The 12822-nt window shown below is 37.2% G+C and overlaps 8 protein-coding genes across 8 annotated transcripts; 3 read left to right on the top strand and 5 right to left on the bottom strand.

Moving 5' to 3' along the window:
• Window positions 1-9: 9 nt before the first annotated feature.
• Window positions 10-753, bottom strand: RHIMIDRAFT_6413 (uncharacterized protein). Its single transcript, XM_023615505.1, has one exon. The coding sequence runs from the start codon at window positions 688-690 to the stop codon at window positions 205-207; it is 486 nt and encodes a 161-aa protein (XP_023471057.1). The 5' UTR covers window positions 691-753; the 3' UTR covers window positions 10-204.
• Window positions 754-1433: 680 nt separating this feature from the next.
• RHIMIDRAFT_310092 (NUC173-domain-containing protein) lies at window positions 1434-5684 on the bottom strand. Its single transcript, XM_023614625.1, has 8 exons — window positions 5462-5684; window positions 5379-5408; window positions 5275-5328; window positions 5145-5224; window positions 4683-5094; window positions 4482-4628; window positions 1681-4434; window positions 1434-1620 (listed from the first exon to the last, which is right to left on the bottom strand). The coding sequence occupies exons 1-8, from the start codon at window positions 5522-5524 to the stop codon at window positions 1492-1494; spliced, it is 3669 nt and encodes a 1222-aa protein (XP_023471056.1). The 5' UTR covers window positions 5525-5684; the 3' UTR covers window positions 1434-1491.
• A 480-nt stretch (window positions 5685-6164) lies between these two features.
• Window positions 6165-7320, top strand: RHIMIDRAFT_310091 (uncharacterized protein). The gene is made up of 3 exons (XM_023614624.1): window positions 6165-6473; window positions 6523-7141; window positions 7195-7320. Exons 1-2 carry the CDS (start codon window positions 6199-6201, stop codon window positions 6956-6958), a joined length of 711 nt encoding a protein of 236 aa, XP_023471054.1. The 5' UTR covers window positions 6165-6198; the 3' UTR covers window positions 6959-7141; window positions 7195-7320.
• On the bottom strand, window positions 6990-7300 carry RHIMIDRAFT_232779 (uncharacterized protein; the record flags this gene model as incomplete). Its single annotated transcript, XM_023607811.1, has 2 exons — window positions 6990-7141; window positions 7195-7300. The coding sequence occupies 2 exons, from the start codon at window positions 7298-7300 to the stop codon at window positions 6990-6992; spliced, it is 258 nt and encodes an 85-aa protein (XP_023471055.1).
• A 1347-nt stretch (window positions 7321-8667) lies between the features above and the next one.
• Window positions 8668-9768, top strand: RHIMIDRAFT_195392 (uncharacterized protein; the record flags this gene model as incomplete). Its single annotated transcript, XM_023606035.1, has 3 exons — window positions 8668-9360; window positions 9414-9519; window positions 9572-9768. 3 exons carry the CDS (start codon window positions 8668-8670, stop codon window positions 9766-9768), a joined length of 996 nt encoding a protein of 331 aa, XP_023471053.1.
• RHIMIDRAFT_6372 (uncharacterized protein) lies at window positions 9414-10380 on the bottom strand (the record flags this gene model as incomplete). The annotated part of the gene is made up of 3 exons (XM_023615499.1): window positions 9414-10045; window positions 10096-10205; window positions 10266-10380. The coding sequence occupies 3 exons, from the start codon at window positions 10378-10380 to the stop codon at window positions 9785-9787; spliced, it is 486 nt and encodes a 161-aa protein (XP_023471052.1). The 3' UTR covers window positions 9414-9784.
• A 139-nt stretch (window positions 10381-10519) lies between these two features.
• On the top strand, window positions 10520-11465 carry RHIMIDRAFT_296642 (eukaryotic rRNA processing; the record flags this gene model as incomplete). The annotated part of the gene is made up of 3 exons (XM_023614257.1): window positions 10520-10798; window positions 10850-11104; window positions 11157-11465. Exons 1-3 carry the CDS (start codon window positions 10529-10531, stop codon window positions 11463-11465), a joined length of 834 nt encoding a protein of 277 aa, XP_023471051.1. The 5' UTR covers window positions 10520-10528.
• A 222-nt stretch (window positions 11466-11687) lies between these two features.
• On the bottom strand, window positions 11688-12664 carry RHIMIDRAFT_243424 (uncharacterized protein; the record flags this gene model as incomplete). Its single annotated transcript, XM_023609939.1, has 3 exons — window positions 11688-11837; window positions 11902-12321; window positions 12374-12664. The coding sequence occupies 3 exons, from the start codon at window positions 12662-12664 to the stop codon at window positions 11688-11690; spliced, it is 861 nt and encodes a 286-aa protein (XP_023471050.1).
• Window positions 12665-12822: the final 158 nt, after the last annotated feature.

The following is a 12822-nucleotide window of genomic DNA, read 5'->3' as shown; positions in this document are numbered from 1 at the left end:
AGTAAAAGAAAAAAAGTTGTCATGGGAACAAGTAACCTAGAGCACTTGTGTGGGATCAGTTTAGTACATGTACAACATGAACCATGAGGTCGTCATGCTGTCAAATATATAAGTAATTTATATGAGAACCTTTATTATTATTATTGATCAACAACAAACATTAGAAGAAGAAGAAGAAAGGTTTTCCTTGATATATGTACAAAGTTATCGTTTGAACACTCGTTTAAAGAATTTTGTCGACTTGGCTATTGTTTTTGGTTTGTAAAACATGCTCATTAAGCCCGACTTTAGTGAACTAAGGGACAAGTTGGATTCTTTTTTCTTTACACTATTTGGTCGGGATGGCATATTGGTTGTACATGATGTCGTGTTTGGCTTAATCTGGTCGATAGTCTCGTTCAGCACTTCCTCTTGCGCCCTTTCCTCGGCTTGTTTTTCGTCATCATCGGCTTCTTCTTCTTCGCCACTCTCTTCTTCTAAATCCGGCAAAGAGACATCATCCCAAGCTGTTGTCTTGACGGCTATGATGAGTGCATCTGTCAACAAACTTGGTGATTCTTTAGATAGTGTTACTGTGTTGTAAAAGTCTTGTAGTATCCAATCTGTAGCCTCAGGAATCTTTGTTGTCGGACTTGCTGATAGTTTAGAAATGTTGGTTGCAGAAGGAAATGTTATTGGCTCAGCAAACATGGGTATTTGTCTGTGCGCGCGCAACTGTAGGGGAGGAAAGAAAGGATAAAAAAAAGAAAGGCCAAATTATAAATACTTTTTTTTTAACTCAGTGAGACGCGTGCGTGTATGTGCGTGCTTGTGTATGCTTGTATATGTGCTTGTGCTTGTGTGTGTGTGTGTTTACGTGCATGTACTATGCTTCTATCTATTTGTTGATAAGAGTCAAAGCGTTTTAAATAACTTGTCTTTGGTTTAAAAGCGGGCTTATGACTTTTTTTTTTTTTTCTATTGTATATTGTATCGTAAGTTTATAAATTCAATTTTTACAGCTTCTTGCCTTTCTAATCCATTGTAACTATTAAAGATATACTTTTATGTTTGAAGAGAGACAGAGAAAAAGCGTGTTCTCATACTGACGATTAAGAATATTCAGCAATAGTCTATCCAGGTGCTCCTTTAGACAATTCACATAGACTTTCTGAGGATCATTATGTAATTATTTCTTTATTGTAACAAAAGATATATAAAAAACCAGGTTAAGGGACCTATTGTCAATATATGGTTAGTTCTTTAGTATTTTCCCATCCTTTTGCTTTCACACGTCAACTAATGAAATTAAGACATAAGGAGTTTATTTGATCAACATAATGACACCTTGTGTGTCTATAAAAGGTCAATCAAACAATGACTATCCTAATATCTCCTTTAAAAAAAGGGGGAGTTCTATAAACTTTATCATTGTTCACTTTACAGAATAAAGAAAATAAAAAAGGTGTATACGCTTTATTTTTAAAATATTTACATCTAAATGGCTTTTATTTATTTCTTCACACGACCAGTAAAAGTGACTTTCTGATCATGTCTACCTCTCTTCTTGATCACCTTGGTTAATGGCATATAAGCATAAGGATCCATCTGTCCTTTGCGTTTGACATCACCGCCAGCTTTCTATTGTTTTATAAAAAGAAATGAAAACAGGTTCAAGACATACAATGTAAAAAATCTTACCTTTGATCTAAATTCTTTACCAATCTTTTCATATTTCTGGGAAGGCTTCTTCTTTTTAGAAGCACCTGATTCTTCATCATCATCCAACTCCATAGCATCCTCTTGAGCATCCTTGCCCTTCTTGAACTTGATTCTGTTTCGTTTATCACGAACGAAACCATCGGGATTGGTGACATGCTGCATGTAATAATCTTCTGTGTCTTCGTCATCATTGCCCGTATTTTGTGCATTTGCAGTAGGTTCACTGATGATAAGACGTCCATCTTCATTTTCATTAAATGCACTGGCTATATTCTTCTTCTTTCGTTGCACTGGCTTGGAAGAAGAGATGTGTCCTAAAGCAGAGCGATCGAGGAAATCAAGAGGACTATCTTCATCTTCGCGGATAAAGGCTTGCTGTTGCAGCTGCTTATTCTTCTTTTTCTTTTGCTGCTTTAGTGTTTCTACAGCTGCCTTGACTTTTTGAACTGTTTCATCATCTGAATCATCATCAATTTCACTATCAGATCCATAAAGTACTTCTTCATATGCATCTTGGAAGGCGCTTGTCTTGGCAGTTGCACGAGCAGACCCCTCATCTTCTTCCTCATCAGTATCTGCTTGATCATGAGCAGCACTCTTCTTTCTCTTGGCTCTCAATCGTCGTTTCTGAATGTTGTTGATCATCTTTCGGTCGTCCTCAGGCATCAACTGAGACACAGCCTCGAATCCAAACTTCCTGATCAGTCGCTCGAACAGATGGCGCACCTTGACCTTGAAATGGGCCTTGTGCTGGTGCAAGCATTTGAGCAGTGAGTGGATGATACTGCTAAGCTGAGGTTGTATCAGTCCAGACTCGAGTACCACAATACAGACCTTGACATAGCCGATTGCACCCTTGACAATCTCACGGTTGTTGGAAGCAACGAGCACATTAACCGTCTGAAGCAGTTCGTATGTCAATTCGGCGGGTATATCATCTCTAAATTCGAAAAAGACACGAGAGAGCGCACCAATAGTGGCACTGATCATGTGGGCAGTTGTACCAGCTAAACCGGCAGTTAACATGGTAAAATACTCCTGGATGGTGGCTTGCGTATCAGGTACAGATTCATCAAAGCCTTCCAGTTGACTCGATTTGATAACACCCCCTTCCTTCATCTTCTGACCCATGCTGACCAAGAGATCAAAGGCAAATGTACGTGTCTTTTCGTTGTTATCCTTGGATGCAAGGACAACTTCGGAAAGAATGGCAGGAATGAAGTGATAGTCTGTGTTGGGTAAAGCGGAAACAACACCGCTTAGGACCTTGATACGATCCTTCTTGGCGGAGATTGTGCATGTGGCAGTGGCGTCCAGCAGGCGCTGCTGAAGCTCTTGAAGATGATGAGCAATCACTTGTTGGCCGTTGGCATGGCTCATCAAATGCTTGAGAATCTTGTAGCCTTTCTTTTGAAGTGTAGGCTCATCTTCCTTGTTCAAAAGAGATTGAATAGTTCCGTTGTATAGCAATTCACATGACTCTGCATCCAAGAAAGGGATCATGATAATAGAGAGATCCAACATAGTATGTGACATGGGAGGTGCAGTAGAAGGATCATTGCTGGTAGGTGCAGACTCGTTAGATTCTAGCGCTTGGGAAAGCATGGCAAGTACCTTCTTGAAGGTACTGTTGATGTCTTCGGGGCTAGTGATGGTAAGGTAAGCCTTGATCACATCCGACATAAATCCACGGAACATGGTGCCGATCTGACTAAAGACGTTGAAGAAGACGGCCAAATAGTTGACAGCAAACTTGCCCATAAATTCCAAATTGCGAGCGGCTTCAGCCTTTGTAAGTCCATAGGCACGAACAAGGTGAGCATCGTCAGCTGACGACTTTACGAGTGCTTGATTCTTTTCGACCAAGAATTGAAGAGCCTGTGCGATCGTAGGACGCAACTCTGGCTGGCTGTAAAGCAATGTACTGAATCGTTCAGCTACAGAGTCATTGAATGCGCGGGTAAGATCTGTAGGAAGATCACAAAAACCAGGTGCCAAGCTCCAGATTTGATGAACCAAGGTTTCATATACCTTTGCTTGCATTTCCAATTCACGAGCTGCTGCAGCTTCTCCCTTTTGAGCTAAGCGATCACCCAAGGGAATCAACACATTGACAAAATAGCTCAAGGTAGTATTGGTGGTGTATGTCTTTAAGAGAGGAAGCAAGAATGCACGTCCAACACCGGTCGAGCTGGGATTTTCGAGATTGAGAGGAAGAATCTTCAAGAAGAACTCAGGTCCCATGGTTGAAATGGCGGCGCCAAGTGTCTTGTCGAGCTGTTCCTTATATGATTCTGCGGGAGTCAAACGAAGTTCACCAAGTAAGCTGACAACGGTATTCATCAAAGGCGCAGCATAATGATTCAACTTGTTGAACATGGCTTGTTGGACGGTCATGACATGAACCCAGGCAGATTGGTAGTGAATGCCTAACCCTTGTTCAAGTAGCTGAATCATTTCAATCAAACCGTTGTGTTCTCCAGCGCTAGCTTCTTCAATAAGATGATCATTGATGCAGTATTCAACTAGAGTGCTTAAACAGTTTGCAATTTGACGATGACATCTTGTATCTTGTTGGAAATCGTTAAATATCAAACGAAATACGGTATGAATATCCTTTGCACACTGATTAGGGTTCATCTTTGCATAAACAGGGAATGCTTTTCCGACGATCAATAACCAAGCAGGCAAAAGTCGTTCATCCACAGCAGCTGGTTTCAATTCACAAATAGCCTACAAGAACTTAATACGTTTCATATAGAAAATAAACCTTTACTTACACCTAGCAAACCAACAAATTTATCGTTATCCATATCTGTTTCTTGCGCATCAAATAAAGCTTCAAATACATCAAATGCGGCCTTTGTCAGGAAAACGTTGTTGAATTTGGGAAGTTGCAAGAGTGATTGACATAAAGCAGAGAATTTCTACATATATCTTGTCAATTTATTGCTTGGTCTCTTATATTCACTCTGACTTACATGAGGTGGCCAATAGGGTACAATGGTTTGTAACAAAGCAAGCATTTGCTGAGCAGCATGCTGATCTGATTTTGTAGCTTCATGCAATACCCGAAGAATAAAGTCTGCAGTCATATCAGCAGCTGGATGAATGGCAGTAGGTGGTGGTGGTCTAGACAAGATGATACGAACAGCATCCTGTGCTCTCTTTCGTGCTTTTGGAGAAGCGTTGGCGCTCAAGATCAAAATTTGTTGATAAGCCTTCTTGACTAAAGGTGTTGACCAATTGGGTCCATCTTGAGCGGCCAAGAGTTCTTGAAGACAGCCAATAACTGAACGTACAACGGGTTGTTCCTCTTTATGTTCTTCATAGATCTTTTCAAGAACTGAAAGAACATCGCTAAACTTTGATCGGAGTACAGAGTGTGGAAGGCTGTTGATTTGTTAATAATGGCTTTATAGTGATCAAATCTTGAGACTTACTATGGAAATACTTCATCCAACAGATAAACAAGAGCTCCAACTAATTCTGCTGATCCCTGTGAAGACTGCAAAGTAGTCATCTATATATAATAGTGTTAGGTGCTTTTAAAATCCATTGTATTATGTTTACCATAGCACCGAAATAAGCTGTTGGCGTCAATTGTTCATTTTGCTCTTGAATAGTCTATGAATATATTAGTTTGATCTATAAAAGGGGAAAGAGGGGATCATTACTTCTTCAATAGCGATCAAGGTTTGAGCATACTAATTGACATGATTAGTCTAAACTGTATTCATATACAATAGCTAATGTATACCAGTTTCTGATTATCTAGCTTCGAATTGACTTGCTTTCGGATCCTTTCTAACTTTGCCTCCATTGTTGTAAAGAATCAAGTAAGGAATTACAAAAAGAAAATTTTCATGCTTTTGCTGACTGGTTGTGACTGCTCAGAATCAAAAGCCTTTTTTGGAACAAAAGTAAAATCATCGAATAGAAAAAAAAAAAAGCCCAGGCACCACTTTTTTATTAGACTCAAGATATAGAGTAGATATTATTGCCGTATGATGTAAAGTATACAGATATAAACTTTTTAGATTAAAGAGCAATTGAGTGAATTATTGTATTTATGTATGTCTCATCTCTTTGAGTATTAAAAAAGGATAAAGTATCTGTGTACTTTCTATAGAAAGAGATGTTCGCTCGTTGTTGAACTGTTCAGCATTTGGCCAGTGTCATCATGAAAATGTAAGTGGCTATTTTTGCATTGAAACTTCTCTTTTTCTGTCTCTATGAAAAATAAACCCAAGTCATATTTCAAATGTTGCATTGAAACCTCATAAAAAATATATGTATTCAAACAAGATATGTTGTTGCTTAAACTAGCGCTATTGGCATACTTAAAAGAAAACACAAGGTTTATTATAAAGGAGAGAATGTGTTGTGTAAATATCATTGAGGAGAATGCATAAATAGAAGGTGTTTGTAGTGCCGCAATTTTAAATAGGCGAAACTTGTTTTTTTTTTCTTTTCTTTCTAGCATTTATTTAAATTATGGAACAGACCACATCTAATGATGAGAAACAACAACCAGAGTCATTGATATGTCGATGGAGAGATTGCAACAAGTCATTTCCTGATCATCCATCATTGGCTTCACATCTTTCAGAAGATCATGTCGGTTGGAAAAAGGGTGGTTATTTTTGCGAATGGAGTAACTGTGCGAGAAGAGGAGCAAGATGTCACAATAGGTTTGCATTGATGATGCATTTGCGTATACACACTGGTGAAAAACCTTTTGAATGCAACTATCCAGACTGTGGACAGACGTAGGCTCTTTTCTTTATATTATTTATTCGGATATTAATATATACGTAGTTTTGGACGTATGGACGCCTTGGCAAGACATAAAAAATCTGACCATGGTGAAGAAAGCACAGGATCACCGTTAAGGATAAGCATGAAACGAAGTAATAAACGATCATTATCTGAACCAAAGTCAAAGAGGCCAAGACTTAAAATTGGTTTCATATCCTCCGATAACGACGACAGTGAGGATATGGATAATGATGAGACGACAGAACCTATTGATCTAGCAGCTGTGGAAAGTAAAATCAGTAATAAGTTATTGTTAGACACCACTTCAGATTATAGTCAGTATCGATTGGCAAAAGTACAGCTGAACTATTTATTAAGAGAGAATGAAATGCTACAAGATGAATATAATACAACCAGAAAGAAATTAAAGAGACTAAGGACGGAAAGAAGAGTACTATTAGAGGCTGCAATGACATACGATCCACAAGATGATTAGAGAAAAAGAAATTGCAATAAACCACTTTTCTTTACGTAATTCTAACATCTTTTTGGTATTCTTGGTATGAAGGTGGTGGAGGCTGCAATTGAGGATCGTTATTACTATTAGGATAGTGTATACGAGGACGCTGTTCATTATATGATATGACAACTACTTCAGGTGTAGTGTTATCTGCTTCTACTACGGAATATTTTAATATACACTCGATTATATATCATCTATATGCTTCTTACCTGTGTGTCTATTGGCTTTTTTCCCTTTTTTGAATGCCAAGATGATAGCTATTACCAGCATAAGAGCGCATACTCCCCATAGAAAGTTATATCCCGGCGAAGGCATGTTTAAAATTTTGTATATGAAAAAGAAAAGAAAAAAAAAAAAGAATGGATGACCAAAGGGATTCATATGCGGCATTTATTTTTGAAACCCTTTTTTCTATTTGATTAGCGCACATCAAGTGACAATTCTGTGTCTATGATCTATTTAAATCAGCAGACAAAACGCAAAGGTCTACAGCTTTTACATTGTTTTTGCATATGCAAGACCATCATAAACATGTTCTCTAACGAATTTGTTATAGTAAAAGTTTATAGAAAGACAAAAAATCATCTGAAGTACAAACTTTTCTTCTATATCAAATTACATTCAACTGATTTTGTTGACTCAGAGTAGTCCATAATTAAATGTATGTTTATAGCAGAGTACTTGGAGACTGTGTCATAAAGTGATGAGCTGCTCTGGACGAGGATATTATGGATAGCTTGCATAAGTCTCCATACGTTCTGGAGAGATAATACATCAATAGGATTCCACGATATGTTGAATATACATCAATATATACAGTTCGAGCTAATGGGGACTATGAATGATGAGAAAAGTAGCGGATATGAATAGATGGAAAAATTAAACGTGCTGAGCACCACGGTGAGGAAACGACGGAATCATGAGAACGATATGAGAAATGGATAAGGAGGAGTACTTTATGTATCGGGTAACGGATTCAACTGTAAACATACATCTAGCACTGTTGGATAAATGAGATTTGTCTTTGTTTACCAATCTTTCTTAGAGGAGAGAAGAAGCTCGCTGAGTCAGAAGATAAATTAAGGCGCAGATGATCACTTGAGAATGATGAGGATCATAGGTTGAGAGTGCTGTATTAAATACTATATAATAGACAGGACTCGATTCCACGGCGACAAGTACAGACAAATCTACGTATATTTCCCAGTCGTGCGAAAGGACAAGTGCCAAGTAATATTCATGCTCAGATGCGAAGCAAATTGATGCATATAAAGTGGGGCCTCACTCTAACAAGCCTAAGATTTGCGTGTTTAAGGACTTACATCCAAAAAAAAAAGTGGGTAATTCATATGGTTTTATTGTGTATATTTTGATCTTTTAGAAGTCAAGAAACAATTGGATAAACAGTGCTTAACAAGATGAGTTGACTCTTAAAGACCATTGTGGCGTACCAAGATATTACACGCCTTTCAAAGTAAAAGTAGTCGACCAGCTGTCATTTCACAAGCTTCTTTTTTTTTTTTTTTTTTTTTTTTGTAAGAGAGTATTTTAGCATGTTGTCAATTCGATTAGTTCCCCTGAGATTCTCTGCTTGCTGGATACGCTTGCAGTCACATTTTGTCATACAGAGAAAACCATCAAACTTTTTTTGCAGTGGTTTGACTTCATTTTCAATAATACGCATGTCGTCAGAAGAATCAAAGGATCAGACAAAAGAGACAATAGATCAGACGAATGAGACAAGTCAAGTAAAACAAGAAGAAAAACAAGAGACAAACAAAGGAAACATTCGAGTATTTTGTGGAAGAGAATATGACATCACAGACCCTAAATTTGCTGGTAAAAGTAAAAACGCCATCAAGAAATTGTTAAGAGACGAGATTTGGCAAGAGACAAAACGTGAACGCTCAAAAAGAAAGAAAGAAAAGGAAAAGTCGAGAAAGAGAGAACGAAAGAAGTTGGTGGAGGAAGGTGTGTTGGAACCACTGCCAAAGAAATCAAGAGCAAAGGATATTACCGTAGGCAACGTCGGTCTCATCTTGGACTGTTCTTTTTCGTCATACATGATTCATAAAGAAATCAGTTCTTTACGTGGACAGATCGCACGAAGCTATAGTGCTAATGTTCGTGCAAAAAAGGAATCTATGAAGATGACGCTGACTTCTGTTGATGATGTCCTCTGCAAGGAAATGGATGATAAGTCGATTTCTTGGAGAAACTGGAGGAATGTCGAATTGACTCCCAAGTCATATTTGGATATCTTCAACAAGGAAGATTTGATCTATTTAACGGCAGATTCTGATAATGTTGTGCATGAATTAGAAGAAGGAAAGAGCTACATCGTAGGTGCAATTGTAGATAAAAATAGATACAAGGTAAAGACATTTCTTATCAAATCATGCATGTCATAACCTTGCTGTCTGTATAGAATCTCTGTAAAAACAAGGCCGACGAGCAAGGCATTAAAACGGCTAGATTACCTATTGGTGACTATCTTAAGATATCTTCTAGAAAGGTGCTTACTGTCAACCATGGTAAATAGATATCATATTAAAAAGGAAGAAAAGATAATAAGTACTTTAATAGTGGTGGAAATCATGACCAAATGGCTTGATTGTCGTAATTGGGAACAAGCATTTTTAGAGGTTATACCAGAAAGAAAATTAAAGGATCTGGAATTAGTCAATCACCAGAGCGAAGATGATAATGAAGAAGAGAGTGATGATTATGAAGAAGAAGATCTGTCAACAGAAAACAAAGACACATGTAAATCCACCGTGTAAATAAACAATAATTCATTTAGACTTCTTCAAATTCAACACCTTCGTCGTCGTCGTCATCATCATCGTCATCGTTTTGTTGTTGAGCATCATTTGTTGTCTGTGGTGGAGGAGTTGTTATATCTGAATCAAAATCATATCCATTCAGACGAGACGCTACTGCACGATTGCTTTGTTCTATTAATGTTGGTATTTCCTTATCCCACTCTTCCAGTTTAGCGACATAGGTTTCAATAGCACGCTTTTTTATCTCAATATCGCGTTTAAGCAATCTATTTATCTGAAATGTACATAATAAGCTTTTGGCTTAACCTCTTTTATTTTGCTTACTTCTTTCAAAGACAGCTCTTTATCTTGTAATGTCTTTGTTCTCATATTCTTCAATTGACTCTCTAACTGCAAAAAGGTATATCGTAAACCTGCAACTTGTTCATTGAGTCCTACACATAGAGAGAGAATAAATATCAATGGATATATTTATAAATTCTAATTGTATTTACCTTTTTCTTGTCCCTCATCTTTATTTTCTTGTTGTTGTTCAGGTAAAGCTAGGATTGTCTCCAAACATTCATCAAACTCCTTTGCAAGTTTATTTGTTAATTCAGTCAAGCTCATTTATTTGTCAATTGAGAAAAATGGGAAAGCGTGTGCGTGAGGTTAAACTCATCAAGTGGCTTATGTGACGGTCTTTCATGCCCTTCACAATACTAAAAAGAAAAGGTAAAGGAACTCTTAATCTTTTTTTTTTATAATTATAGATCCCATGTCCCGCAAAGCAGAAAGAGCAGCAAAAAAAGCAGCAAAAAAAGCTAAACAAAATATAATAGAAGAAGAACAAGTTCCTGAGGCTGTTCCTATCGAAGACGAATCTATGAGTGTAGATCAAGAAAATGAAGAACATGAAGAAGAGGAGGAAGAAGTCAGTGAAGAAGAAGAAGAAGTTAATGAGGAAGATAGTGAAGACGAAGAGGAAGACGACGAAGAAAAAATACAACAAAATAAGCATATTACTCGTCCCAAGATTAATGATGAGGTAAGCTTTCTATAATATAATAAAGCTATATCAACCTAAACAATATAATAGGCTGCTATGACAAGGATTACAGAACAATTTAAATTGAAGAACTTACCATGGATCGAAACGATGACTATAACCTCTAGCAAACCAATTGTTGTTGAAGATCCTTCTGATGATATGGCTCGAGAATTAGCATTTTATGAACAGGCACTTGAAGCTGCAAAGAAGGGTAGAGAATTAGTGAAAAAAGCAGGTGTACCATTCAGTCGACCCGATGATTATTTTGCGGAAATGGTGAAGAGTGATGAACATATGGCCAAGGTAATTATAAAGAAATGTATATATATACAACATAAATTAATGTTGTATCTAGATTCGTCAAAAGTTGTTGGATCAAGAGGCAGCTATAAAGGCATCAGAGGATGCTAAACGTCAGCGTCAACTCAAGAAGTTTGGTAAGAAGGTTCAAGTGCAGAAACAACTAGAAAGACAAAAGCGAAAAGCAGAAACACTTGAAAAGATCAAATTATTAAAAAAGAAAAAGTTGAATGAAGACTTGACAACTAACGACGACTTTGATATTGCTTTGGAAAAGGCGTCTAAAAAGCCCAAGGCGAAGAGTAGTTTTAAGAGCACAAAGGGCTCAAAAGGCTCCAAGGTGACCAAATCTAAGAGAAAATAAAGTCCTTCTATTTTGAACAAAGGAAATAGTTTATTTATTGTGTGAATTATGCAAAAAGTAGATTAAATAATAAAAAAAAAAGAAACGTGGATAAAAGATTATCCAAATGTAGCAATAATAGTTATTTTAAGAAAAGAAAAACAAAAGGGATAAACCGAGGAGAGAACGAGGGAGAAGTCATGTTGCGCCAGCGACAAAACAAGGATGATGTATAATAACTGATTATGCACGATTAAATTCGGTCTGCACAGTTACTTCTTGAAGCTGCTTAATTACTAATGGATAGGCTTTATCTGCATTCTTTCCATTCAGTTGACTTTCGGCTGGGTGAGTAGTGACCCAATGGATGGTCGCACAAATGATGGTAAGGGCCTAATTATAAAAAAGGAAAGGGTTATATTAATGCCAATATATGCAAACAAACAAAAGGACTTACGATAGCAACCAGACTAGAGGCAACCAAGCCTCTTTCAGAACCATTAAAGCAGATGAGGATGACATAGTTAATACACAAGACGAGTAAGGAAATAACTGCTGCAATAGCATTTCGTTTAGCCATCGTAAGAACAGATGTGGACTGGTGATCAGTTTGTTGCTCTGTTGTAGGGAAACAGTGATACTTGATAAAGATACCAGCGTAGAGGATGTTGAGTAAGGCATCATAACCCAAGGAAATGACGGAGGCTGGTAATTCGAAGCCAACTGAACAATGGAATGGATAGTCTGCTTCTACAATACTAATTCTAAATATAATCTGAAGAATGATGATAGCAAATACTGGTAACAAAAGACCCAAGTTAACCAAGTATAAAGAAGAGCGAAATCGTGATACTTTGGGCACCGATAGGATATATATCTAATATAAATCGCTGTGAGCTTATACATAATAATATATTATGTTAATTTACCTTTTCAATAAAGTAGAGATACAAGACGATCTTGGCTCCAGTTGCAATCAATGCAACATTGAAATGAGTCATGACACAAGAGATAAAGTTTCCGTTATTTGTACTTGTCAACATACAAGCAATTAAATTGAATGCCCAAGAGAGACCATATAGAACGAGTAATAAAGCACGAACATAATGGATAGGGCCTTCTATGCTTGCTAGTTTTCGACCAAAGATCAAGGATACGATGGTAATACATGTAACGCTATTGACTTCAGACAAGATTTCCCATTGATCTGGTGAGTACATTTTTTATTATTTTGGAATAACAAAGAGAGAAAGAAAGGAAAAAACGGAAAGAGGCCAGGACTTGCTTTAATAAAAACGATTCTTTAAGGAGAAAACAAACACAAGAGTCTTTCTGGGAATCAAGTTTTTTTTTTTTTGTTTAGGGAGGAAGAAAAAAG

Source organism: Rhizopus microsporus (genome assembly GCF_002708625.1).
Source record: "Rhizopus microsporus ATCC 52813 unplaced genomic scaffold scaffold_1, whole genome shotgun sequence".
Lineage (NCBI taxonomy): Eukaryota > Fungi > Mucoromycota > Mucoromycetes > Mucorales > Rhizopodaceae > Rhizopus > Rhizopus microsporus.
Note: the sequence above shows the minus strand (reverse complement) of the source record. Positions and strands in the feature narration are given on the sequence as shown.

Bases quoted from the DNA above. Each gene is read 5' to 3' on its own strand.
- RHIMIDRAFT_310092 (XM_023614625.1), bottom strand. From the start codon at position 5,524: ATGGAGGCAAAGTTAGAAAGGATCCGAAAGCAAGTCAATTCGAAGCTA. The intron at 5,409-5,461 runs GTATACATTAGC...CATGTCAATTAG, and splicing joins AGCTAGATAATCAGAAACTG to TATGCTCAAACCTTGATCGC. The intron at 1,621-1,680 runs GTAAGATTTTTT...ATAAAACAATAG, and splicing joins GTAAAGAATTTAGATCAAAG to AAAGCTGGCGGTGATGTCAA.
- RHIMIDRAFT_6413 (XM_023615505.1), bottom strand. From the start codon at position 690: ATGTTTGCTGAGCCAATAACATTTCCTTCTGCAACCAACATTTCTAAA.
- RHIMIDRAFT_310091 (XM_023614624.1), top strand. From the start codon at position 6,199: ATGGAACAGACCACATCTAATGATGAGAAACAACAACCAGAGTCATTG. The intron at 6,474-6,522 runs GTAGGCTCTTTT...ATATATACGTAG, and splicing joins TATCCAGACTGTGGACAGAC to TTTTGGACGTATGGACGCCT.